The sequence below is a fragment of the Neovison vison genome, chromosome 1 (genome assembly GCF_020171115.1).
Source record: "Neovison vison isolate M4711 chromosome 1, ASM_NN_V1, whole genome shotgun sequence".
NCBI classification, from domain to species: Eukaryota; Metazoa; Chordata; class Mammalia; order Carnivora; family Mustelidae; genus Neogale; species Neogale vison.
The window spans coordinates 82,520,726-82,541,942 of record NC_058091.1 but is presented as its reverse complement, the minus strand read 5'-3'; the positions used below and the strand labels follow the sequence as shown (position 1 = coordinate 82,541,942).

Below are 21,217 nucleotides of genomic sequence, written 5' to 3'. Positions count from 1 at the left end.
TGAAGGCTGAGAGCAGAAGCCATGCTCCAGGCATACTAGGACAGAGGCCAGACTGCATCCCTGCCTCAGCAGTATGGCCACTGGCAAATTGCTAAATCTCAGTCTTCTCATCTGTAAAATGGTGATATAAAAATACCCGTGTCATAGGGCTATGGCCAGTATTTAATGAGTTAATCCACATAGCACAGTGAATGGCAAATAAAAAGGGGCTACAATAAGATTAGCTGGACTGGAGAGTATTATGTTGAGTGAAATAAGTCAATCAGAAAGAGACATTTATCATATGGTTTCACTCATATGTGGAATGTAAATAGTGCAGAGAATCATAGGCGAAGGGAGGGAAAACTGAATAGGAAGCCATCAGAGAGGAAGACAAACCATGAGAGACCCTACTATGGGACACAAGCTGGGGGTTGCTGGAGGGGAGGTGAGTGGAGGAATGGGGTAACTGGTGATGGGCATTAAGGAGGGCATGTGATGTGATGAGCACTGGGTATCTGAAACCAATGATGTACTATTTGTTGGCTAATTGAATTTTAATTTTAAAAAGAAAAGAAAAATAAATAAAAGCCATTCACAAAAAGGGTTTTGTTCTCAGCAAGACTGGGTGGCCCAGTGGGTTAAAGCCTCTGCCTTTGGCTCAGGTCATGATCCCAGGGTCCTGGGATCGAGCCCTGAATCGGGCTCTCTGCTCAGCAGGGAGCCTGCTTCCAGTCCTCTCTCTCTCTGCCTGCCTGTCTGCCTACTCATGATCTCTGTCTGTCAAATAAATAAAATCTTTTTTTTAAAGGATTTTATTCTCTATATTTAATGTGAGCATTTGTTTGTTACTTATCTCAGCCTCACAGATGAACTAGGTAATGCAACGTAGTAAAAAGTTTTCTTAAGGGTTCATAGAGACTTCTGGTCGGGGCTATGGTAAAGGTCAACTCTCAGGCCCTCTTAAACTCCTTATGACAGCCTCTATGATTTTTATAAAGTGTCTGAACACATTAGAAGTAAAGGACTCCATGAGCAAAGAGACATTTTAAAACGCAATACGCGTCAACTGTAAGATCCTTGCATCCCCTGGAGCTCTTTACCTCTGCAGCATTTGACCACTCCTTCCTTCACAAGCCTCTCTCCTTTGGATTTGACAATACTCTCTTAGGACCTCCCTGTCCCTTTCTGGCTTCTCCTCTCTGTGCCACCATCTTTCTTTGCCAGTTCCTAGCATCTTGACTGTTCTCTAGGTCCCAGCCACCATCCACTCTTTTTATTCTGTACACTCTGATTGACTGACCTCATCTACACCCTTGACTTCAACTCCCTATATTTAGAGGACAGACCTTCCATCTGAATATTAGGCTTCTCCACTTCGCCCACAGCCTGCTCAAATCAAACCTGTGCGAAGCTATCCTTCCTCCCATGCCCCCCATCTCTGGGAAGAGCAACACTTTCACCTAGTTTCACAAATCACTAAGATTCAATATTGTCTCCTCTCTCTGTCACTCAGTTAGATATCAAATCCTACACCTACCTCTGGGCTTCATTCCTTCCTCTCTATACCTGTTACCATTCATTAATTCAACTTTCATCAATTTTCATTTTTTTAACCTGAATTTTTCTGTATGACTACTCTCCATCCAATTCCCTGCCTTGCCATCTCCTACCCTCACGTGTGATAAACTACATGCGGGTCCATATACACCCCATTCTTTATTATATCCTGCCTTTCTACATACTGTGCCTCTGTCCTGAAATATTGTTTTTCTCACCTCCCTGCAAAACTGAGCTTAGAAGTTACCTCTCCCCAGTGGCTTTTATTGACTCTCTGACAAATGATATGGATTTGGCATCCTTCCTCTGGACTTCCACAGTACATGGCAAGTAAAAATGCTTCCTACTCCCTGAAGAAGATGAAGCATAAAATCATCTGCTCCCCAAACCCTTACACATCAGCTCACTTATCAGAAAAAAGATAGCATAGAACTGAGCAGAGAATCTACTTCCCACTCGGTCCTCTAGATTACATCAACTCTATCTCTGAATCCAGCCAATATGTATACAAAATACATAAATGAATATTTTTGTAAATGGTTGTAAATGCATATTAAATATCTAAAAGCATATAACCAAGTTGCTAACTATGGCTAGCACTGGAGAGTAAGGACAGAGAGGAAGTAGGAGACTTTCGCCTTTTATTCTGTTTAGATAATCTTATATGTTTTTAACCATAAACATAAACATAAAAAAGATCTTTAAAATGTAGATACTGTTATAAAATAACATAACAAGAGCAGTTACTGAGATTAATTACTGAGAAAGTTTGAAAGAAAACTGGAAAGAAATCAGGAGTCATTTTTATGACTGATGTCAAATAACATAGAAACTCTTTTTAAAGGCTTTAAAAAAGATAATAATTGAGCTTAATTTTATAAGGTCTACAAAAGGGACAGTCACAAATTTGAATCAGGGTCTTCTCAGTTATTAAGTGCTGCTTACAGAGGTAGGAGCAGTGATTTAGTAAGGAAAACATGCTTTCAACACCAGGCAAGCAAAGCTACACTCTGCTTGCCATTCACGTGTCTACACCATGGGCTCTACCCAGTTACTGCCATTTATCTATTTTAGGAACAAAAGATTTCCTTTTACGTATTGGTAAACAACCCTGGATTGTGGTTTCTCTCAAGTTTCCCTATGTGAGGTCATCACAAATAAGAACCAGGCCAAGAGGAACAGATTCAAGTGATTTCAACAGAATAACAGGGACAGAGATGCAGTCCTGTGACAAGGACAGCCAATAAAAGCAGTGCTCACAATTAAATTTTATATACAAAATTAAAGAAACTGACTCAAATTGCTCAAAGGAAAGAAATACTCTTGCCTCCTTTTTTTTTTTTTTTCTTAAAACAGCCTAATAGAACACTTTTAATTTAGGTGCTTCACACTATGCCTTGTGACTAATCAATAAATGTTGAAATAATTGTTTAAAACTTTTATCAAAATTCCATTTAGAGAAATACATTAAGTAAATACTTAGAAAATGAGAAGGACTCAATAGTATCTAGAATGGTTTCTGGTCTGCTTTTCCTTATCCTGTGTGATCTTCACACAGGCACGGATATGCACAGAACCCTCCAAAATGATGGGGCCGCTGCCCCAGTTAGCACTCCTCAGGGCTCAGCCTGGCACTCGGCACTCGGAAGTTCTGCAACGGGCAGGCAGGTGGAGCCAGTGTGGGACAATTACCAAGGCTTATCTGATGAGGGCCCCGAGGCCTGCTCAAGACAAGTACAGCCCTCTCCAGTCTGTCACTTACTGCTCTTTCAAGAAGCCAAATGATCCATGTTATTTCCATGCATGTCATGGAGTCGAAGTTACCCCCAATTCATATTCAGATATACAGCTTGCAAGACAAACAGGTGTTCATCCTGTGCTGTGTGCTCTTCCCCGCTGTTAGTCAAGAGCATTGCTCCAGGCAAAGGTCTCACTCTGCACTCCGCGACGGCCGGCAGCCTCACCATCAGTCACTGACGTCGGAGAGACTCTGACTTGTGGTCTATCTTGCCAGCTTCCCTTCTAAGCAAAAGCGTCTGTATTCACAAAGGACCCTGGGAACTTATAATAGCCAGACGGAGTGCTAGAGCAGCTAGACCTGGATCATTTTAGAATTCATTTTTCTACAGCCAAGTAGGCCAATGTATTATAAATCTGACTTTGGAAATGAATTAAGTGACTACTTGGTTTTAATTTCATTTTGTACTTTTCATTGAACTCAAAACCATTAGTCTGCCCGTCATAGTAGAAAGCTTCTAGAAGATTATTGCCTTATTTACCAAATTACTGAAGTTGTGGTCTCAGACTAGACCTTAACAAGGCGAGAGCCACTCCAAAAATCATGGCAAAATTACTCAGCTGTAAGACATGTGATTAGATATATACATTGCAACACAGATGGCTCTTAAAAACAGTGCTCAGTGAGAAAGAAAAGAAGCTTCACAAATGCAGCAGCATCTGTGTGTCCAAAATGATACACATTTTGCAGCAAAACATACAGATAAAAAGATATACATTAAAGGCATTAGAATGGTTGCCCGGCCAGAGGAGCAAGGAAATAGAACAGGAGAAGAACATGGAGATAAAGGGACTAAACAAACAAACAAAGGAGAAGCCCCGCAGAGACCAGTGATCATAATGTACCACCAACTAACCGTCTATAATTAACTCAGCTCTGCACTTGAGGTTGAAACTAGTATGAGGGGTGGGGGGAAAGGAGAACAGATCTCACAAAAACAGTCTAACATGTTAATTCTCCTCCTTACTACCTCAGATGATAAATCTTTTTTAATTTAGTGTATAACTCAAAATAATTTCCAAAGAGGACAACAAGCACTTCATTATTATGAAAATGGTGCCAATATATTATTCTTCTGATTTACCATAAAATGTCTTCTATGTATATCCCATTTTTAACCTCTTCAATTCACACTGGAGAGAAAAACCAGAAAATTCTGAAAAAGAATCAAACTTACCTTCAAAGCCTTCATTTATGACTCCACTGTGGTCTGCTTCTTCTCTGTATTGAGAAATACCACTTAACGAAACATTTCTGAATAACTGAAGCTGGTCTTGGATTTTGTGGAAAGCAGGTCTTTGGTCAGGTTCTTGAGCCCAGCACTGGGTCAACAAATTCCACCTGGATACATAAATGGTGATTGGAGATCATTAGGCAACCAGGACTGATAGTCCATGGAAGGTCATTTTAGAAGGCAACACATTTGACTTATCTCCAGTTTTCCATAATTAATATAAATAAAACAGAACAAAATCTTTCGTTTCTAGTTTAATAGTGCCTTACAATATGACTTACTTTGTTACATTACACCTTTCTTTTGAAAAGCTATTACTTTGGAAAAGCTATTATTTATAACAGTTATTAATCCAAATAAATAAATAAATAGAATGCTTGGAAAATTATTACTCAACACATAAGGGAACTAATAGCTATAAAAATTACTGAAAACTGGAAAGACTTTACATTCATACATGTCAAGCAAAATCTAACATTACTCCAAGCCACATAGATCTTAAGTGTCAGAACCCAGAGTATCATTATACTGTCATTATACTGTCAGATGAAGTAAGAGACTCAGTTTCCTCAGACAGTAATAGCTGGCTTGTTAAACATTATTTTTTCCTTAGCAGTTGTCTAAGAAATGTCTGTGTAGCACTCTTAACTGTGTTCATCCATTCAGCAAAGATTTATTGGACACTTAATATATACCAGCAGTATATCAACAGCTCACAATGTGACAGGGCGGCTCCTGTCCTCACAGGGAGATATATATATAGTAAATGTAAGAAGGTGACAAAAATGTACCCTACTAACATTTCTATGAACAGGAAAAAATATAGCTCTTTTATACTGTCTGATACTAATTAGGTCTTTCTTAGAGCCCCCACCCAAAAGAAAAAAAAATTAATTCGTTAAGTACAATACAGCTTAAAACCTGGTACAATTCAATATTTTAAATTATCTTTTTAAGTAATGCTCAGTCTTTTCTGCTTAATAACTCAGTCTCTGTTTGTAGGTTATTCCTAATCTCTCTGTTCTCTTCTACAAAATGGTGGATGCATATCTTTTGGGTGAAAGTCTTATGGAACTTATAATGATACAGCAAAGAACACTTTGGACCCCACTGTGCCCTCCAGATCTTTGCTAATATCAGAGTAGGATGATGAGGAACTCAGTGAGGAGTGACTGATCTGGTCCATTCCGCCGGCAAGCAGCCCATGGTTTCTTTACCTTTCCTTTGCCCCCAGGTCCCACTAAAGTGCTCCTCCCTTTCCTTTCTCTAGTCATAACCTTCTCTGAGGCTGCATCACATCCTGTATATGCCCACAAGGCCCAGGGGGATCCCTTCCTGTTTCTGTTGTGTGGCTACAAGATGTTCCTTGGTCAAATATCTAGCTTTCAGCAAAATGTTCACACTGCGTGGGAAGCAAAGTAAGCTTGTGAGTACAAGCTTGACATTCTCTGTCTGGACATGCCCTTCTACCTTATTCCTGATGCTGGGTCTCCATGTCAATATGGGGGAGGGGTCCCCTGCTCAAGGATCAACTTGCCATCCTCCCAAATTGGGAGAGGTGGGCAGTTGCCCACACTTGGCCTAACTGAAGCCTACAGGAGGTTTTTCAGAACCCAGATATGCAACATCATCACCCTCCTACCTCTATCTGTCAAGGTCTCTTCTTCCTACACTTCCCCAGGGCTTAGAAGGAATGGGGTTTCTACTGCTCCCTTTTTTTTTTTTTTGCTCCCTCTTTTTAATTAGATTATCCCTACACAGAATTATAGGTTTTAATTACTCAAACCTGGCACTTAACATGCTAACAAGGAGCTAAAGGATTCTAGATAACCTCTCCCTCTTCCAAATCTGGCTTTTGAGTCTACTGATTTATTAAAAAGGTCAAAGTATCTGTTGGTTGTTTGTTTTGGGGGGTTTTTTTATTTTATTTTGTTTTCTTTTGTTTTTGTTTTTTTTACTTCCTGGAGCTAGAGGGCAGATTGGGGACAGGGAGAGAAAACTGATGAAGAAGCATAAGTTGGGAAGTATTTAAAAATATTGGTACTACGGGTGGTGACTTCTTTTAAGCATCCGTTTCTTGGTTTTGGCTTAGGTCATGATCTCAGGGTCATGAGATGGAGTTCCATTTGGGCTTTGTGCCCCCTGTGGAGTCTGCAGGAGACTCTCTTTCCCTTTGCCTTGCCCCTTCTTCTTCTCCATCCCTGGCTCACTGATCCTCACTCTTTCTAAAAATAAATAAGTCAATCTTTAAAAATATTAGTGTTACCATATCAAGAGATTAATATGCAGTTACAAATTACAAGTTCTTTAAAAAAAAGTACTAAAGAAAACCAATGTGAGCTCTAATAGAAATGGAATATTCTCAGTATGTTGCTTTCAGAAGTGTACTCTGAAGTAGTGACATTTAAGCCAAGGAACTTTGTAGGAAAATAAGATGTTATACATGGGAACCAGGTGGGAATAGGATGCAGGGAACGTACTAGAAGAGGGGAAAGCACAGATAAATTCCTAAATTTGGAAAGAGCTGTCTCATTTTAGAAACTGAAAAAAAGCCAGTATGGTCAAAGAGCCATCCTTGAGGGGGAGAATGTAAGAGAGGAGATCAGAAGAGGAAGGTAAGATCACGCAGGTCTCATTGGCCAGGCTAGGAGTTGGATTTTATGGCACTATGATTCAAAGCTGTTGAATGTTTTTAAGAAGGCATGATCTTCACATTTTTACAGAATTGCTCCAGCTGATATATGTGGAGAATGAATGGACCATAGAAGGGCAAGTTAGAAGCAAAGAAGTTATTAAAGAAGACAAGGTGAAGGACTAAGGTAATGGCAGCAGTGGTAGGGTATATATATATTCAATCCCTGGGGGACAATGACCAAGAAATACGTATAAGTATTGTATTTGGAATAGCTAGTATCTATGTTAGAAATTATAACAGAAAACCTCCATTCCATTAGAGTATGGAATGAAAAGTCCATTTCCATCTGCTTCATTTCTTGGCAAGCACTTCAGGTCAGAGTTGGTACTCAGTATCAGAGTATTATGGGGAAACCTAATATTGGTCTAGTTTCCAGTATTCATCTGACCTCAGATACATTACAAGGAATTTACATTCTTTTTTTAAAATTTTTTAAAAAGATTTTATTTCTTTATTTGACAGGCAAAAATCACAAATAGGCAGAGAGGCAGGCAGAGAGAGAGAGAGGTGGAAGCAGGCTCCCGGTTGAGCAGAGAGCCCGATGCAGGGCTCGATCCCAGGACCCTGAGATCATGACCTGAGCCGAAGACAGAGGCTTTAACCCACTGAGCCACCCAGGCGTCCCAGGAATTTACATTCTTGATATAGAGTGCCCAACTTGGCTCTATTTCTTAAAAATGAGACTCAAGGCTGTGAACCTATCTTTTACATATTTCTTTGTACCTCTCATTTAAAAACAGGGGTGACACAAAGAATTGAATGAAGGATGACTAGACTCTGAAATAAAATATCATAATTTATATTTGATCATGAAATTTAAACCAATAGTTAAAGCAGAATCTTGGTGATTCACCTAAGGATTGTCCTAAGAGATGCGAGGAGAAAGTATACTTCACACAGAAATCATATCCCTTCTGAAAATACAGTTGCAATTCAAAGATATTGCCAAAAAGTAAATAGAATCTCTCAACACTTGCTGTATGCTAATTATGAAGGTTTTTAAAATTTGTTTACAACCTACTTCATTACTTTTTTAAAGATTTTATTTATTTATTTATTTATTTAAGAGAGAGAGTGAGTACACCCAGGGGGAAGAACAGGCAAAGGGAGAGGAAGTAGGAGAAGCAGGTTCCCCACTGAGCAAGGAGACCAAGGCAGGGCTGGATCTCAGGACTCGGGAACTATGATCTGAGCTGAAGGCAGCCGCTTAACAGACTGAGCCACCCAGGCCCCACTAACCTGTTTCATTTCTATAAACATCTCAAGATACTTAACAGAGATTATTCAGAAGGAGAGAAAAGAAAAGAGCGAGAAGGAAGAAGGGGAAAAGGAAGGAGGGTGGAAGGAGGAAGAAGCCATTCTTATAGTTGCCACTTAGTCTGTTTCTCACTCACTCGCATGACCCTCCAAAATTCCAGCCTCTTGTTTCATCCATGTAACTTATTTCAACAGACATTCCTATTGTCTTTTGTCTAAGGGCCTTTCAGTTACATTGAGTTCAATCATTATTCTTAATTTCAGATGGCAAAAATACATGACCTGATAGTAAATCAAATTTTTCTCTCCTACCATTCAGGAGCAAATGAGCAGGGAATTGCCCTAGATTAAGAAAAAGGAGCTCTAGAAAGCAACAGTCATTTAAAAATGGGGAGTGTAACTTTCACCCTTAAACAGCATTGAGGTGGCAATGGAATGAAGAGGCATTTATTAGTTTAACAATTCCTGAAACATGCATTTCTCATAGCTTTCAGATAAATTAATAATAACAACTATATCTTTGGCATCGGGTCCTCCCTTACAATCCTGCGCTTGTCACAATTCAATATCATGCTTATACTACATTAGAGTTACAACTATTTGAACACAGTACTCTAAATAAACTTACAGGTCATTCACTTTTTTAAAATTTCCCTAGGCTGGTTTTTCTAGCTCTATAAAATACTCACTCATACTTGAAATATTTCACTTGGCTAAGTGTTCAGGTTCAAATTCCTCCATTTACCATGCCAACCCTTTACTCTTCTTTGCCTCAGTGTTTTTTTAAGATAGCATGAGACTCATTAGCCATGTTCATTATTGGTCTCTGTGAATATTATAGCCCTTGAACTCATAAAGCAATTGAAATTTAACAGATGAAAATTTCACAGCATCATTCAGTATGAAGGGGATGAGTTTCTATAGGTATTAAAACAAAGCACATAAAATACAGATTTTCCAGAACTCCCTTACTTGTTACAACCAATCCCAAAGAGACAATTAGCATCTAGGTGTACATATTTTTAAAGAGGTGAAGAAAAGATGGTGAACTTTCATACCCTCCCATTGTCGCCTCGTACATTCGAGATTCTCTCCAGTAGTTTTCGTTACCACTGTGATACCTCTGTCAGAGAGCCCCAAAGAGCTCTCACTTGAAGTAGATTGCCCTTTGATCCTATTTCTTCTCAAGAGTGGCATGGATGTTGTGCAAAACGAGAGGTGAAGAGAATACTGAGGACCCGGCTTTCCAGCGTACATCCCAGGCTATGGAAAGAAGGGCAGGAATGCTCTGAACTCCTGCATTCCATTAATAGTTGAGCACAGCATAGCCGTCTCTGTGCTCACCTGACCCAGAGTGCACCCAGGTGCTGAGCATTTAGGCAGTGAATAGAAGGTGCTATGAGGCTCAGTGCAGACTTTCAACCCTCTAAGCTGGGCCTGTGATCTCTGAGAACTGCTTCAAATAAAAATCAGTTCCCTCTGTACTCTAAGGAGAGTAGTTAATCTTTATCATGACAACTTAAGGCCGTGGCCAGATTGAATGGCATGACTGAGAGCTCCATTTCCTAGCACACGTGTTTTCCTGGATGGCAATGGATCCTTAACCTTTCCGGGGGCTCTGACAGGGTGCAACGCTCGGGGGGGACGGAACACGGCTTACTTTTTAATGACATGTTCACATCAACTTCAAAGCCACCAGTGGAAAATGTGAGCTTTAAGTGAACTATAATTTTATAAAATTAGGGCAATAATGTATTCAACCAATGAATTATTCAACATAAAGCTATATAGAATATGAAGTTATATAGTTATAGAAGTTATAGAAATTTATGTTATATAAATATAGAATACAAATGTTACATAGAGCATCTCTTTCTGCCTATAAACAGAAATATTTTTCTACTACTTTTCTAGCAATGCTTGTTCCTTCTCTTTCCAGTTGCATATTTGGCTACACCTTGGTAGAGCAAAGTTCAACATACCTATATTCTTCTGCTCCACAACCTCCCAGTTATCCTCTCCAAAATAGATGAACACATTCATCAAAATGTCTAATTCAGTGATTGATTCCTAAAGTGTCTATCCAAAAAAAAACAAAAAACTGTGTACTTGCCATGAGGTATATGGTACTCCCTGGGGCGGGGGGTGAAGAGGCCAGATAAAATGCTAACAGGATAACAAAAATTTGGTACCATTGAAACTCGGAGGAAAATTTCTTCTGATCATTTGATAGATACATAAGAGATACAAAGAAGTGATTAGTTTGCTAGCCAATAAAAACACATTTCATGCTTAGGTATGCTGGGGTTTTTCCTCAAACCTTAGACCAAAGGTTTTCAAATTCTGTATAATTTCTGACTTCCCATTTCCAGAATTTTTCCATCTCTCCCAAAAGGACTATGAATCCTTTTTAAGCATGCTCACCAAACGTGATTGGGTATGTGTACATCTGATCTCCCTATAAATGTCCCAGAGTCTGTAAAAACTCAATCAGAAACAAGCAGTGATTCAAATGTTTTTTTCCTTTTTTGTCTTCTAGCTGCAAGATTTAAATAATACAGAAATGTTCACCGGTAGAACATCCAACCAAGATGCCCAGTTCTTAATCATCCTTTGGCTCTGGTCAGAATAATCCTCTAAAATAACACAGCATGGTCAAGGCAGTACAACCTCGTGCGTATCCGCATACTGCTAATTCCTTTTGCACTTGTCTGTACCACACAGTTTAGCACTTTATTACATGTGGGCTTGTTATCCAACTGTTCCGGGTGCATTTCTTTTCTTTCAAAACACATTCTGAGATGCTGAAGAGCTGGGCTTCTGGGTTGAACACCCATGTTTTCCATACACTATATGGCTTGGTATTGTACACATAACAGAAGCCTCTATACTTGTTCAGTATTTGTTCCTTTCGAAACTTTTTGGGTCAAACATCCCTTAGGAAAACTTTCAAGACTTGTTATATTTGCTGAAGTTTTTCACAAGGAGGTAGATTTTACTCAGCAAAATAACTGGGCTTATTTTTCTTTACAGTTAGATCAAAATCACTTACTCTTTTGAGAATCATGAATTTATTAGACTTCAATAGTTACCAGGTTTGGTTTAATAGAGTCACTAATTCTTAGTCACTTTGTGTTAAGTTCATAAATAGATCGCAACCCGTGTAATTTTTAATAGTACTATGTCCCAGTATCAGCTGTATCAACAGAGGCAATCTAACGTTTAAACAATATATTCCTATTTAATAGAATCTCCTAATATGCAAATCAAGATATTAGCCAAATTAGATCTTCCAAAATAAGATGAATATGTGTGTATTTCTTCATCAGAATTCACCTATCAAGAGTATAAATATGTTCTACTCTTCTAAATTTTGTTTCTGAAGTGAACTATCATGCATATATAAAAGACACCATCGTGTATTTAGTAAATTAAATGTTATAGTCAACTTACATTTTATGTAGACAACACAAATATATCAATTCAAGTTTTTGTTTTAAAACACCATGCCAGTGAGGCATAAGACTGCATTGGCAAATGTTTTGTGTCTTTAGGTGCTTATATTAGCATCATTAACTTACAAATCATCAGGACAATTTCTTGGTGGCTCCAGTCTCCCTCCTGTTTGCACATAGTTTAAAACATCAAGGTTGGAATGAGTTGGATAAGGCTGGTGACCAAGAGTTAAAATCTCCCAAATCAGAATTCCAAAAGACCTAAGGATGTTAAAGAGTTTACTTTAATTATACTTACTACAAACATCATGTTTAGAGTAGTTTGTCCAATGTAATTATTCCTGGGGCTATTGGGGTCTGCTTTATGATTGGCATTATTGGCCCCATAAAAGGCAAATGGGAGACTTAAAAGTAAGTTGATGTCAAGAAAAAGTAGAAAAAGCAACTGCCTACTAGCAATACTTTAAAGGTGATAGGAAGTTTTAGGGGATACACACACACACACACACACACACACACACACACACACACACTTTGTTCCTCCTCCCCAGCTGAAACTGTGCTGCAGACCTCTATTACTGGAGGCTTTCATACTATCGGCGCGCAGACTAATGTAGGGGTAAGCAAGAGAGCATTTCACCTTTTCCCCCATGAGTTTGAACGTTAGTAAACATGGAGAGGAAAGGCATGAATGTGAACTGGCAACACTGAGGTCCAATTTTCTCTCATCACCAATTTTGACTGGGGCCAGTCCAGCTTAAAAGTTATTGAGTAGATCTAATCAAAATTTGGGATTCACGAGCCAACATGAGTGCCCAATTCTTGTAATAAAGAGATGCCCAAACCTCTTCAATGTCATACTGTTTTTGAGATCCATGATTTAAACTCTTACCTATAAATTAATGATCCCACATCCCAGAAGAGTAGGCATTTGGACACATACTTAGACACTGAGTCACATTTATGAATTCCTATTAGTCACAGCCAATACGCTTTTGGACAGTGATAGAATCCTTGAAGTAAATGTATCTATTTCACATTTATGATTAAGATAATGGATCAAAACTGATAAGGGTAAGGGAGGAAAATACTGAGACCCAGGAATAGTACCACAAGTTTAGATGGCCTTTCATTTCCCTTCTGGCTCTGACATTGACTGGGTCTGCCTGAATTCCTCTGTGTACTGTTAAACTCACCATACGTCAGACTGAGTAGTGAAGATTCCATCCATCAAACTTTCTGGAGCCATCCACCGAACTGGGAGTAGGCCTTCCCCTGTCTTTCTATAGTAATCATTTTTATAGATGTCCCTTGCGAGTCCGAAGTCCCCAATCTTCACTACCCTTGATGGACTGGTGTAGTCTTTCACAGACACAAGACAATTCCGAGCTGCCAGATCCCTATGGCAAAAGCTTTATTTAATAATACCAATAACAAAGTTTCAGAGCTCAGACAAGGAACGCTAGCAGGTCTTTAGAGAAGAGAGACTTTTTACAAAAATTTTTGCTATTTTGAAGTCATGAAATGTTTAGCTTGTATGTTCTACCCAAATGTTGATTATTGTTTCAACGTCCGTTACGAACCTTGTATCTAGAATATCACCATACCTGTGAATGAAATGCATCTGCTCCAAGTAGACACAACCTTTTGAAATATCTACACACAGATCTACAAGGTCAACCAAGGTGAGTAAAGGACCATGAAACTGTAAGAAATGAAAGAAAAGTTACAAGTACTTTTCCAGTTTGTACAAAACATACATGTGATGTTTTAAAGGTATTTTTAGTTTGGGTTACAAGAATTCAAACAAGGAAGGAAAGAGCTAGATTTACTACTTTCTACTGAAATATACGTAAGTAAGATTTTTTTAGTAGTCAGAGTCAATATAGGATCTTTATTGGAAAGATCTCAGGGTGTCAGTACAGATAGACCAAGATTTGAAGCCTAGTTCTGCTTCTTATGAGTTGTGTGAACTTGTTCATGTTGCTTAATTCACTAAACAACTTTCTCATATGTGAAATGGGAATAATAAGACTGGTCATATAGAATCTGAGATGAGATTATATACATACAACAGGCCCATAATAAATAGTAGCTCCATCAGAAGATGTAAGAATGATAATTTAATCAGTACTAGTTAGGTTAATTATTGGCCCAGTGTCACACTGTAATGTCAGGCCATGGCCTTGTTCCTCAGATGAGCCCCCACATAAATGGTTAGTGCACTCTATTTCAAGGTCACAGATGACTCCTCTCCTCCAGAGAGCCAGCATGCCTATATAGTTGAACCTATGCCAGCAGCACTGATTTCTACATAAAAATCCAGTGGAAGTTTTTATTGGTACCATCTAGAAAAAAATTTAAAGTTCCTTCCCCAAGGTTTCACTCATATCTTGTCTTTCCCTTGCCATTTCTCTGCAAATACCCTGGCTCAGGCCATTATCTTCCCTATCTCACACATTCCAAACTTAATCTTGATTTCCATCCACATCCTTCACTGAGCAACTCAAATGATTCCCAAACTTGAAATCCCTCAATTTCTCATAGATGAGCGCTCTTAAGTGCTACTCCCTCTGTCTCCCCCAACAAGCTCATGTTTTGTCCCCAAACTAGGAGGACCTTCCATGTTCTCAGACTCAACATCACCATAGTCCCACTTGACCACACTCTCAGTCTGATCTTACTCCCAGGAATCAATCCCCTTGCAACATGGTTCACATCCAGCAGACACCAGACATGGGCCTCTTGGCCTAGGTCTGAGCTCCTGCCTGGTATCCCAGCTGGTTCCTCAGTTCCTCTGTGAGTGGAATCCTGTTCTGCCTTTGGCAAAGCCCACTCTACTGAAGATGCTCCTTGCTTAGAATCAAATCTTTCTTCTGAACTTCAGGCTGACGGCTAGCATCACGTTCCCTGTGCACAGATTTTAATGCTGCCTGCCTGCCTAGGTGTCTAACTATCCCTTGCTCCTGACAGCCCCTGTGACAACCTTTTAGGATACTTCATCACCTCATGTTGTGGCTCCTGGACTCCAGATGCTCTTGCCCTGGGCTGTCACCTGTCATCTCTTGCCAACCCCCCAGACATACGGAGCCTCCACCTGGGTCTGATCCTGGTCATGGATTTTCATGACTCATGTGGGAAGATGTTGTTTCAGAGACTGTTCTCTCCCCTACTTCTATTGTGTCTCAAATGGAAGACCTCTTCCATGAAGCCTTCCCAGCTCTTCTGAGATGGAAATCGTCGTTCTCCTCTTGGCTTCCACAATATAGTCTCTACTGCACTCCAATAGGCCCTCCCACTTTCTGTCTTAGATAGGTTATTTATATGTGACTTACCTCTCTACAGTGTGGCAAAGTCCTTGAAAGCAAGAGCCACATCCTTTACTATTGTATGATAAACATGCAGCAAAAAACACTTATGAACTGATTGTATCTAGCTATTTATACTATTTTGATAGGTTGGCTTTGGTTTTGCTTTTTACTTTCTTCTGTCTTAATAGAATCTTGGGCTATCAGAGCTTAAAAAGAAAGAAGAGCCTGAGAATATTTTCAATTCAAGATCCCATTTTACAGATGCAGAAACTGAGGTCCTGAGAATGAAAGACTGGACCAAGGTGTATGGGGCTGGATGCAGTCAATCCTGGTGTATTTGACCCAGCACTGCCATCTTGGACCTGAGATAGGGAAAGCATGCGTGTGGCTGTTCTGGAATGTTGCCTCTGAGCATTCTCTATGGAGGAAAGGCTGGCTCCAAATGAACTTAGCATAATGGGGACTTAGAGCCTGTGGTGTTCTGGCACTCAGCACCTACCAGCATTCTACCCACTGGTGGGAGTAAGGGCAGTGAGGCACAGAAGCTATCCTGCCCAGGAAAGGCCGTGGAAGAACCCTTGAGAACCAGTCAGTAGAGCCATCAGAATCCTGACTAAATAGGAATAATTTGAAAAGAGCTGGCCCATGTTTTCCATTTCGCTCCCTCTTCTTGACCCCAAACAAAGAGAGCACAATCTTAAGATAAATGGGCTTGTTAAAGATGGGACTAAGTGCGTGCATTTTTAGTCCCACTCTCTCCCCAAACCTTATTAAGATGACAGTAGAAGGAAAATGGTTATAATCTTACAAGTACAAATACATCAGGAAAATAAGTTTAGTGCATGAAACATTTGGGGGAAGCAAAGTGGATGGAGGGATGCTCCTTCAGCAGAGCTGAGAGACAGCTGGGCTGTCTGCAGGGGAAGAGGCAAGAATTGGGCTGTGTTTCACTAGGAAACTCTCTACAGGCTCTGCAGTTGGAGGTAGCAGACATCTCTGGATGCAGGGGTGAGGGGCAAGCCTGGAAGCAAGAGGAATGTTTGGAAGTTTATTTTAGGAGCTAACTAGATCCCAGGTCCTCCCACCACAGCAGGAGGCTTTCCACTGTAGAAAACACACACACACACACACACACACACACACACACGGAATTAGAACAACTCCAAGTTCAAAGATATCAGTCACACTCAGACACTGTGCTGAAAATGGAGAGGAAAATTAAATGGGAGCCCCTATACTCAGCCCTTGGACCTTCACCCTCTCCCCTCTCACCAACCTGAACTGAGGCTTAGGCCCTGATAGCCCAGGCAGGACAACAGCAGATTCCTCCCTGGGGAAAGTGGGATATGCCAGGGAAGACACCCAGATACTGTCCTTAGGGGATTTGGGAACCCCCAGTGAAAAAGCAGGGTCCCACATGACAACCAAAAGGAAGCTACCACAGACACAGGTTCCAGTCAGCCTCTTAGAACTCACTGTTAAATAAGAAGACCAACCACAAATCACCAAACTGCTTGAGAAAATGTCTCACATTACAAACAGATCTCAGAACAAAGAGGATAAAGGAAATCAGGACAATACAGAAAGCAAATTAATACTTTAAAAAACTATAGTTGGTGTCCTAGGAAAGATTAGAGAAGATTTTGCCCATATGAAAAAAATATATATTATTTTAAGAAGCAATCAAAACATAAGAATGATTTCATGAAAAATTAAAATCTTAAATTCTATTTTAAAAATTACAGAAAGCTCCCACAATTGAGAGCACAAATACAGAGTTGGAAAATAGATGAAAACTGCTAACAGAACAAAAGGATAAAACAAAGCGGCCCATTATCCAGCTAATAGAGTTTTGAGAACAAGGAAATAGAACAAAGAATTTTATTTATTATCAAAAAATAATATAGAAAAATACCCAGAACTAAAAGGGGTGATTTTCCAGACTGAGTGTCCAGATTGGTAAAAAGTACCACAGATAAGAAGTTCCTAAAATTTTCCAGAGGAGGGGCAGAAAGCAGGTCATTGATCGCAAGTCCAAGAATCAGAATGGCATAAGACTTCCTAAAGGCAACTGTACAAGCTAGAAAACAAAAGTGAAGGGGTTTTCAGCCTAGAATTCACCCAACTTATTTATCAAGTGTGAGGGAAAAAAAGGACATTTTTCTCAAAAAGAGGGGTAAAAAGAAGACTTTTGCCTCACATGCATGCTTTCTTGTGATTTCTCTCATCCACAACCGAACAAAAAAGTCATGGAATAGAGGAAACTATGGTCCAGCAAGGAAATCAGCAGGGTAAATCTGGATAACAAGGATAACAGATCTGCAGGAAGCCCAGAAGACAAGCACCTGTATTGGCTCCAGGAGACTGTCCAAGGAAAAAACCTGTCAGGTGCTGGATCAGCTGATCTATTTAACCCCAATCACAGAGGTTCTATAATTCTGTCAGAGCTGAGGTATATAAAAAAAAAAGAAGAAGAAGAAGCAACTGGGGAAAACAATAGAGGCGTTTATTATTCTCACCCAAAGTGGGGAAGAAAACACAATCACAGCTTTTGAGTAACTCAGCTCTAAGTAGTAGTCATAGTAATGTAAATCTGCACTATTGATTAATCTGAAAATTTTGATAGCGGTAGGAGGATGGGGAAACACACTTGCCAATGTATAGGGCTGGTGGGGAGTCGTTTGGTCCTGGGTCAGTCCAAGACAGTTAAATTCTCACCTCTTAAAGGAGGGAGTCAGGAGATTTCCTCCAAGACTGAAAAAATCCATGTGCAGCAGTATACATGGAGTGTGCAGGAGCATAGAGGTAAATACCAGAAGAAACGTGTAGATGCCTGCCATGTGGGAAGGAGACAGTCTTTCACTATAAACCGTGTTTTCTATTTCAGTGTTTTAGTCACAGAATATGTACTTCAATAGAAATAAAAAGCAATTTTTTTAATCTACAAATTTCAATATTAGTGTCTTGTTTCCTCTCATGTGTTTCTCATCTGAGATAGAAGGTAAGTTCCCACAGGTGTTGTCACAGCTGGCCCTGATTCCACAGTCTTTGCAGGTGGGTGCTGAGGAGAGAAGACCAGGGAAGACCAACACAAACTTGTGGCCAACACAAGTTTGAAATGCCTATGAAAATCCAAACAGATAAGCCAACTGGGTAGGGACAGAGAGTAGTCAGGAAAGACATGAGGTCTCGCAAGTATCAATTTGGGACAGACAGGCACATAGATTAAGTATAGAGAAAGATGTGCCTTTCCAACGCCACACAATCTCTGTTCTCCAGGAAACATGATTTTGGGAGTGAGGTACCTATTTTCCCACTAAATATTAAAAACAGCTTCAAACAACCAGAAAATGCCCGAAGTTAGCCCAGGATTCTAACTGTCCTAATCCAACAGAAGGAAATACAAGAATTCTTTCCACAGAAATCTTCAGAGGTTTGACCATCAACCCAAACTGCAGCCTACTGAATTTAAAGAAACTTAGTGGGAAATTATAGGACCTGTGCATTACAAAACCAATAGGAGGACCGCATTTCCTACCTTTGTCATCCGGGCTTTACGCAAATAGGTAAGAAGGTCTCCTCCTTCCATCAGCTCCAGGATAATGTATTGGGGTTCGTTGAGCAGACAAACTCCAAGCTGCTTCAGGATGTTGGGGTGGTTAAATTTGCTACAAGGTGGAAAGAGACAGACAGGATGACATGACAGCAACAGGCACCCTGGCCCAGGACCTTCGGGAAACAGAGCAATTCTTTAACTCCATTTTCCTTCAAAACTCCTGTTTGGGTCGGGGGCAGGGGTTGTTTGGTTTTTCCCTAATAAATGAAAGTCTCTTTTTCCAAGAACTGGTCTATGTGCTTGCCTTAGAGAGATGATACGGCAACCCCTAGTGGCCAGCTCCTACGGCTGGAATAAGTGATCTTTAGAAGAAACGTTTATAGGAAGTATTTTATGTTTTGGTAAAGAAAGTAATCTTAACTACTATCCTTCAGAAGATACTTGAAAGCATTACATTTTCAGTCATCACAAGTATGTAATATAATTCTCTTTCTTTTGGAGAAACAATTCAGTCACGCAGGTTTGGCTTCCACCATTTTCTCAAGACATCAAACCAAGGAAGCACTGATCTAATGATTAGAACCCACAGCTGAGACCCCCAGGGGCTTCTGCCTCAGGCCCTCCCCTTAAGACACCTCGGAGCACTTCTCATGACCAGCAACTGACTCTAACCTTGAAGACAAGTTTACTAAGACTGAGGGTATTTTTACGGACATCCCTGTACTTGGACTCGCTCCCTTACTCCAGATATTCGAGCCACTACCACACGTTTAGAAGAACATACACACGTTCAAAGCCGAGCAGCTTCGACATCACACTGCTTGTTGAAGGTCAAAGAAAGGAAGAACTTTTGTCCAAGGACTGCCTGTTGGAAGTCTGGTTTCTACAGAGCCCTTGTCACCACAGGCATATCTATGTTTAAACTTAGGCCATGTTAATTTGAGGCATGATCTGTGATGTCGGGTCATTCTGAATGTTAAAAATTCACCAATCAGATATAAAAGCTTTCTACCCTTCTTAAGGGAAAATGAAGCCAGGACTACCCCAATACCTCATCAGATGTGCCTCTTTTAGGAATTCGATCTTCTCTTGGTCTGTGGAGCCCTTCTTCAAAGTCTACACAACATAAAAATAAGCCAGGAATCAGTATAGCAGACATTTCTGTGAGCTCAGTGGGTTAATGGAGACCATCTTTGTTTTCTTTTGTAATATTCACCCTCAAAGCTGGAAATAGATCATGGCTAATATATGTGCATGTGCTCTGTAAACTCATTCAAAACTTAGCCGGTGTTAGAACTAGTGTTCAAGTGGGAAAGCCTGAAAGACAAAAGATCAAGTAACATCTACTATTCCCTCCCTCCAAAATTCCCTCCAAAAATGTAGAATTTTTTAAAAGTGTAGGTGTGTAGGGGCGCCTGGGTGGCTCAGTGGGTTAAGCCGCTGCCTTCGGCTCAGGTCATGATCTCGGGGTCCTGGGATCGAGTCCTGCATCGGGCTCTCTGCTCGGCAGGGAGCCTGCTTCCCTTCTTCTCTCTCTGCCTGCCTCTCTGCCTACTTGTGATCTCTGTCTGTCAAATAAATAAATAAAATCTTTAAAAAAGAAAGTGTAGGTGTGTAGGCCAGTTTCTTAATTTTCAAAGTTTTCTAATCAATATCTATTTCTCCCTGCTTCCTTGTTAATGACACTATATTTGTCTCTTAAAGGTAAGATGCCCAGTTCCAGACAGTTTGGTCTAACTGAATCAGGAAACTTGTGTTTTGTAATTCTCCAGCCTCCCTTGAAAATAGGGGTGATCATCTGAGTCAGTTCTGGTCAGTGAGGTATAAGGGGGAAGCTGCTGAAGGGGAGAGAAGCCTGTGGAAAACTTCCACATTTTGGAACATATACATCTAAAATCATTCTTCCCCCTTGCCCTGACCTGAATGAAGAACCAATGGCTGATCTTTGGCAACCATCTTGGGATCATGAGGTAACACATATGTACAAAGTCAAGAGAGTTCCAGATATCCTGGCTCTGACCTAACACAGTACCGCACCAAAAACCAGCAGTCCTCTAGCTATGTGGGAAAAATAAACACTTGTTTACACCAGGTAAGGCTAGAGTATTTAAAGCACTTTTAGATTGCACCATTTGGCAGTGGAGAGGATTTTGCCACTATTTCTGGTTGTATAAGCCCTCTCTCAAAGCAACAAATTCCTATCAAGCAGTGGTCAGGATGTTGCCCAACTACATAAAAGATTCATCATCCCTCAATGAAAAGGTTTTAGACAAATATGAGAGTCTACCCAGCACTTCCTTGAAACTTCATTCAACATATACCATGGGAATAACTGTGTCACACAGGGGTCAGCAAACTATAGCTTGGAGACC

At 40.2% G+C, this 21,217-nt stretch overlaps 1 protein-coding gene across 2 annotated transcripts in view; it reads right to left on the bottom strand.

Moving 5' to 3' along the window:
* Window positions 1-21,217, bottom strand: part of ROS1 (ROS proto-oncogene 1, receptor tyrosine kinase) — a 114,170-nt gene that overhangs the window by 5,203 nt on the left and 87,750 nt on the right. The window contains exons 38-43 of one of the 2 annotated variants that reach the window (XM_044250043.1): window positions 19,897-19,961; window positions 18,828-18,957; window positions 13,586-13,683; window positions 13,175-13,378; window positions 12,105-12,239; window positions 4,515-4,678 (exon numbers count right to left, since the gene is read on the bottom strand). In XM_044250043.1, the coding sequence (XP_044105978.1) occupies window positions 4,515-4,678; window positions 12,105-12,239; window positions 13,175-13,378; window positions 13,586-13,683; window positions 18,828-18,957; window positions 19,897-19,961 (796 nt within the window). Of the gene's footprint in view, window positions 1-4,514; window positions 4,679-12,104; window positions 12,240-13,174; window positions 13,379-13,585; window positions 13,684-18,827; window positions 18,958-19,896; window positions 19,962-21,217 lie in introns of those variants that run through there. The other variant, XM_044250052.1, reaches the window with a different exon arrangement.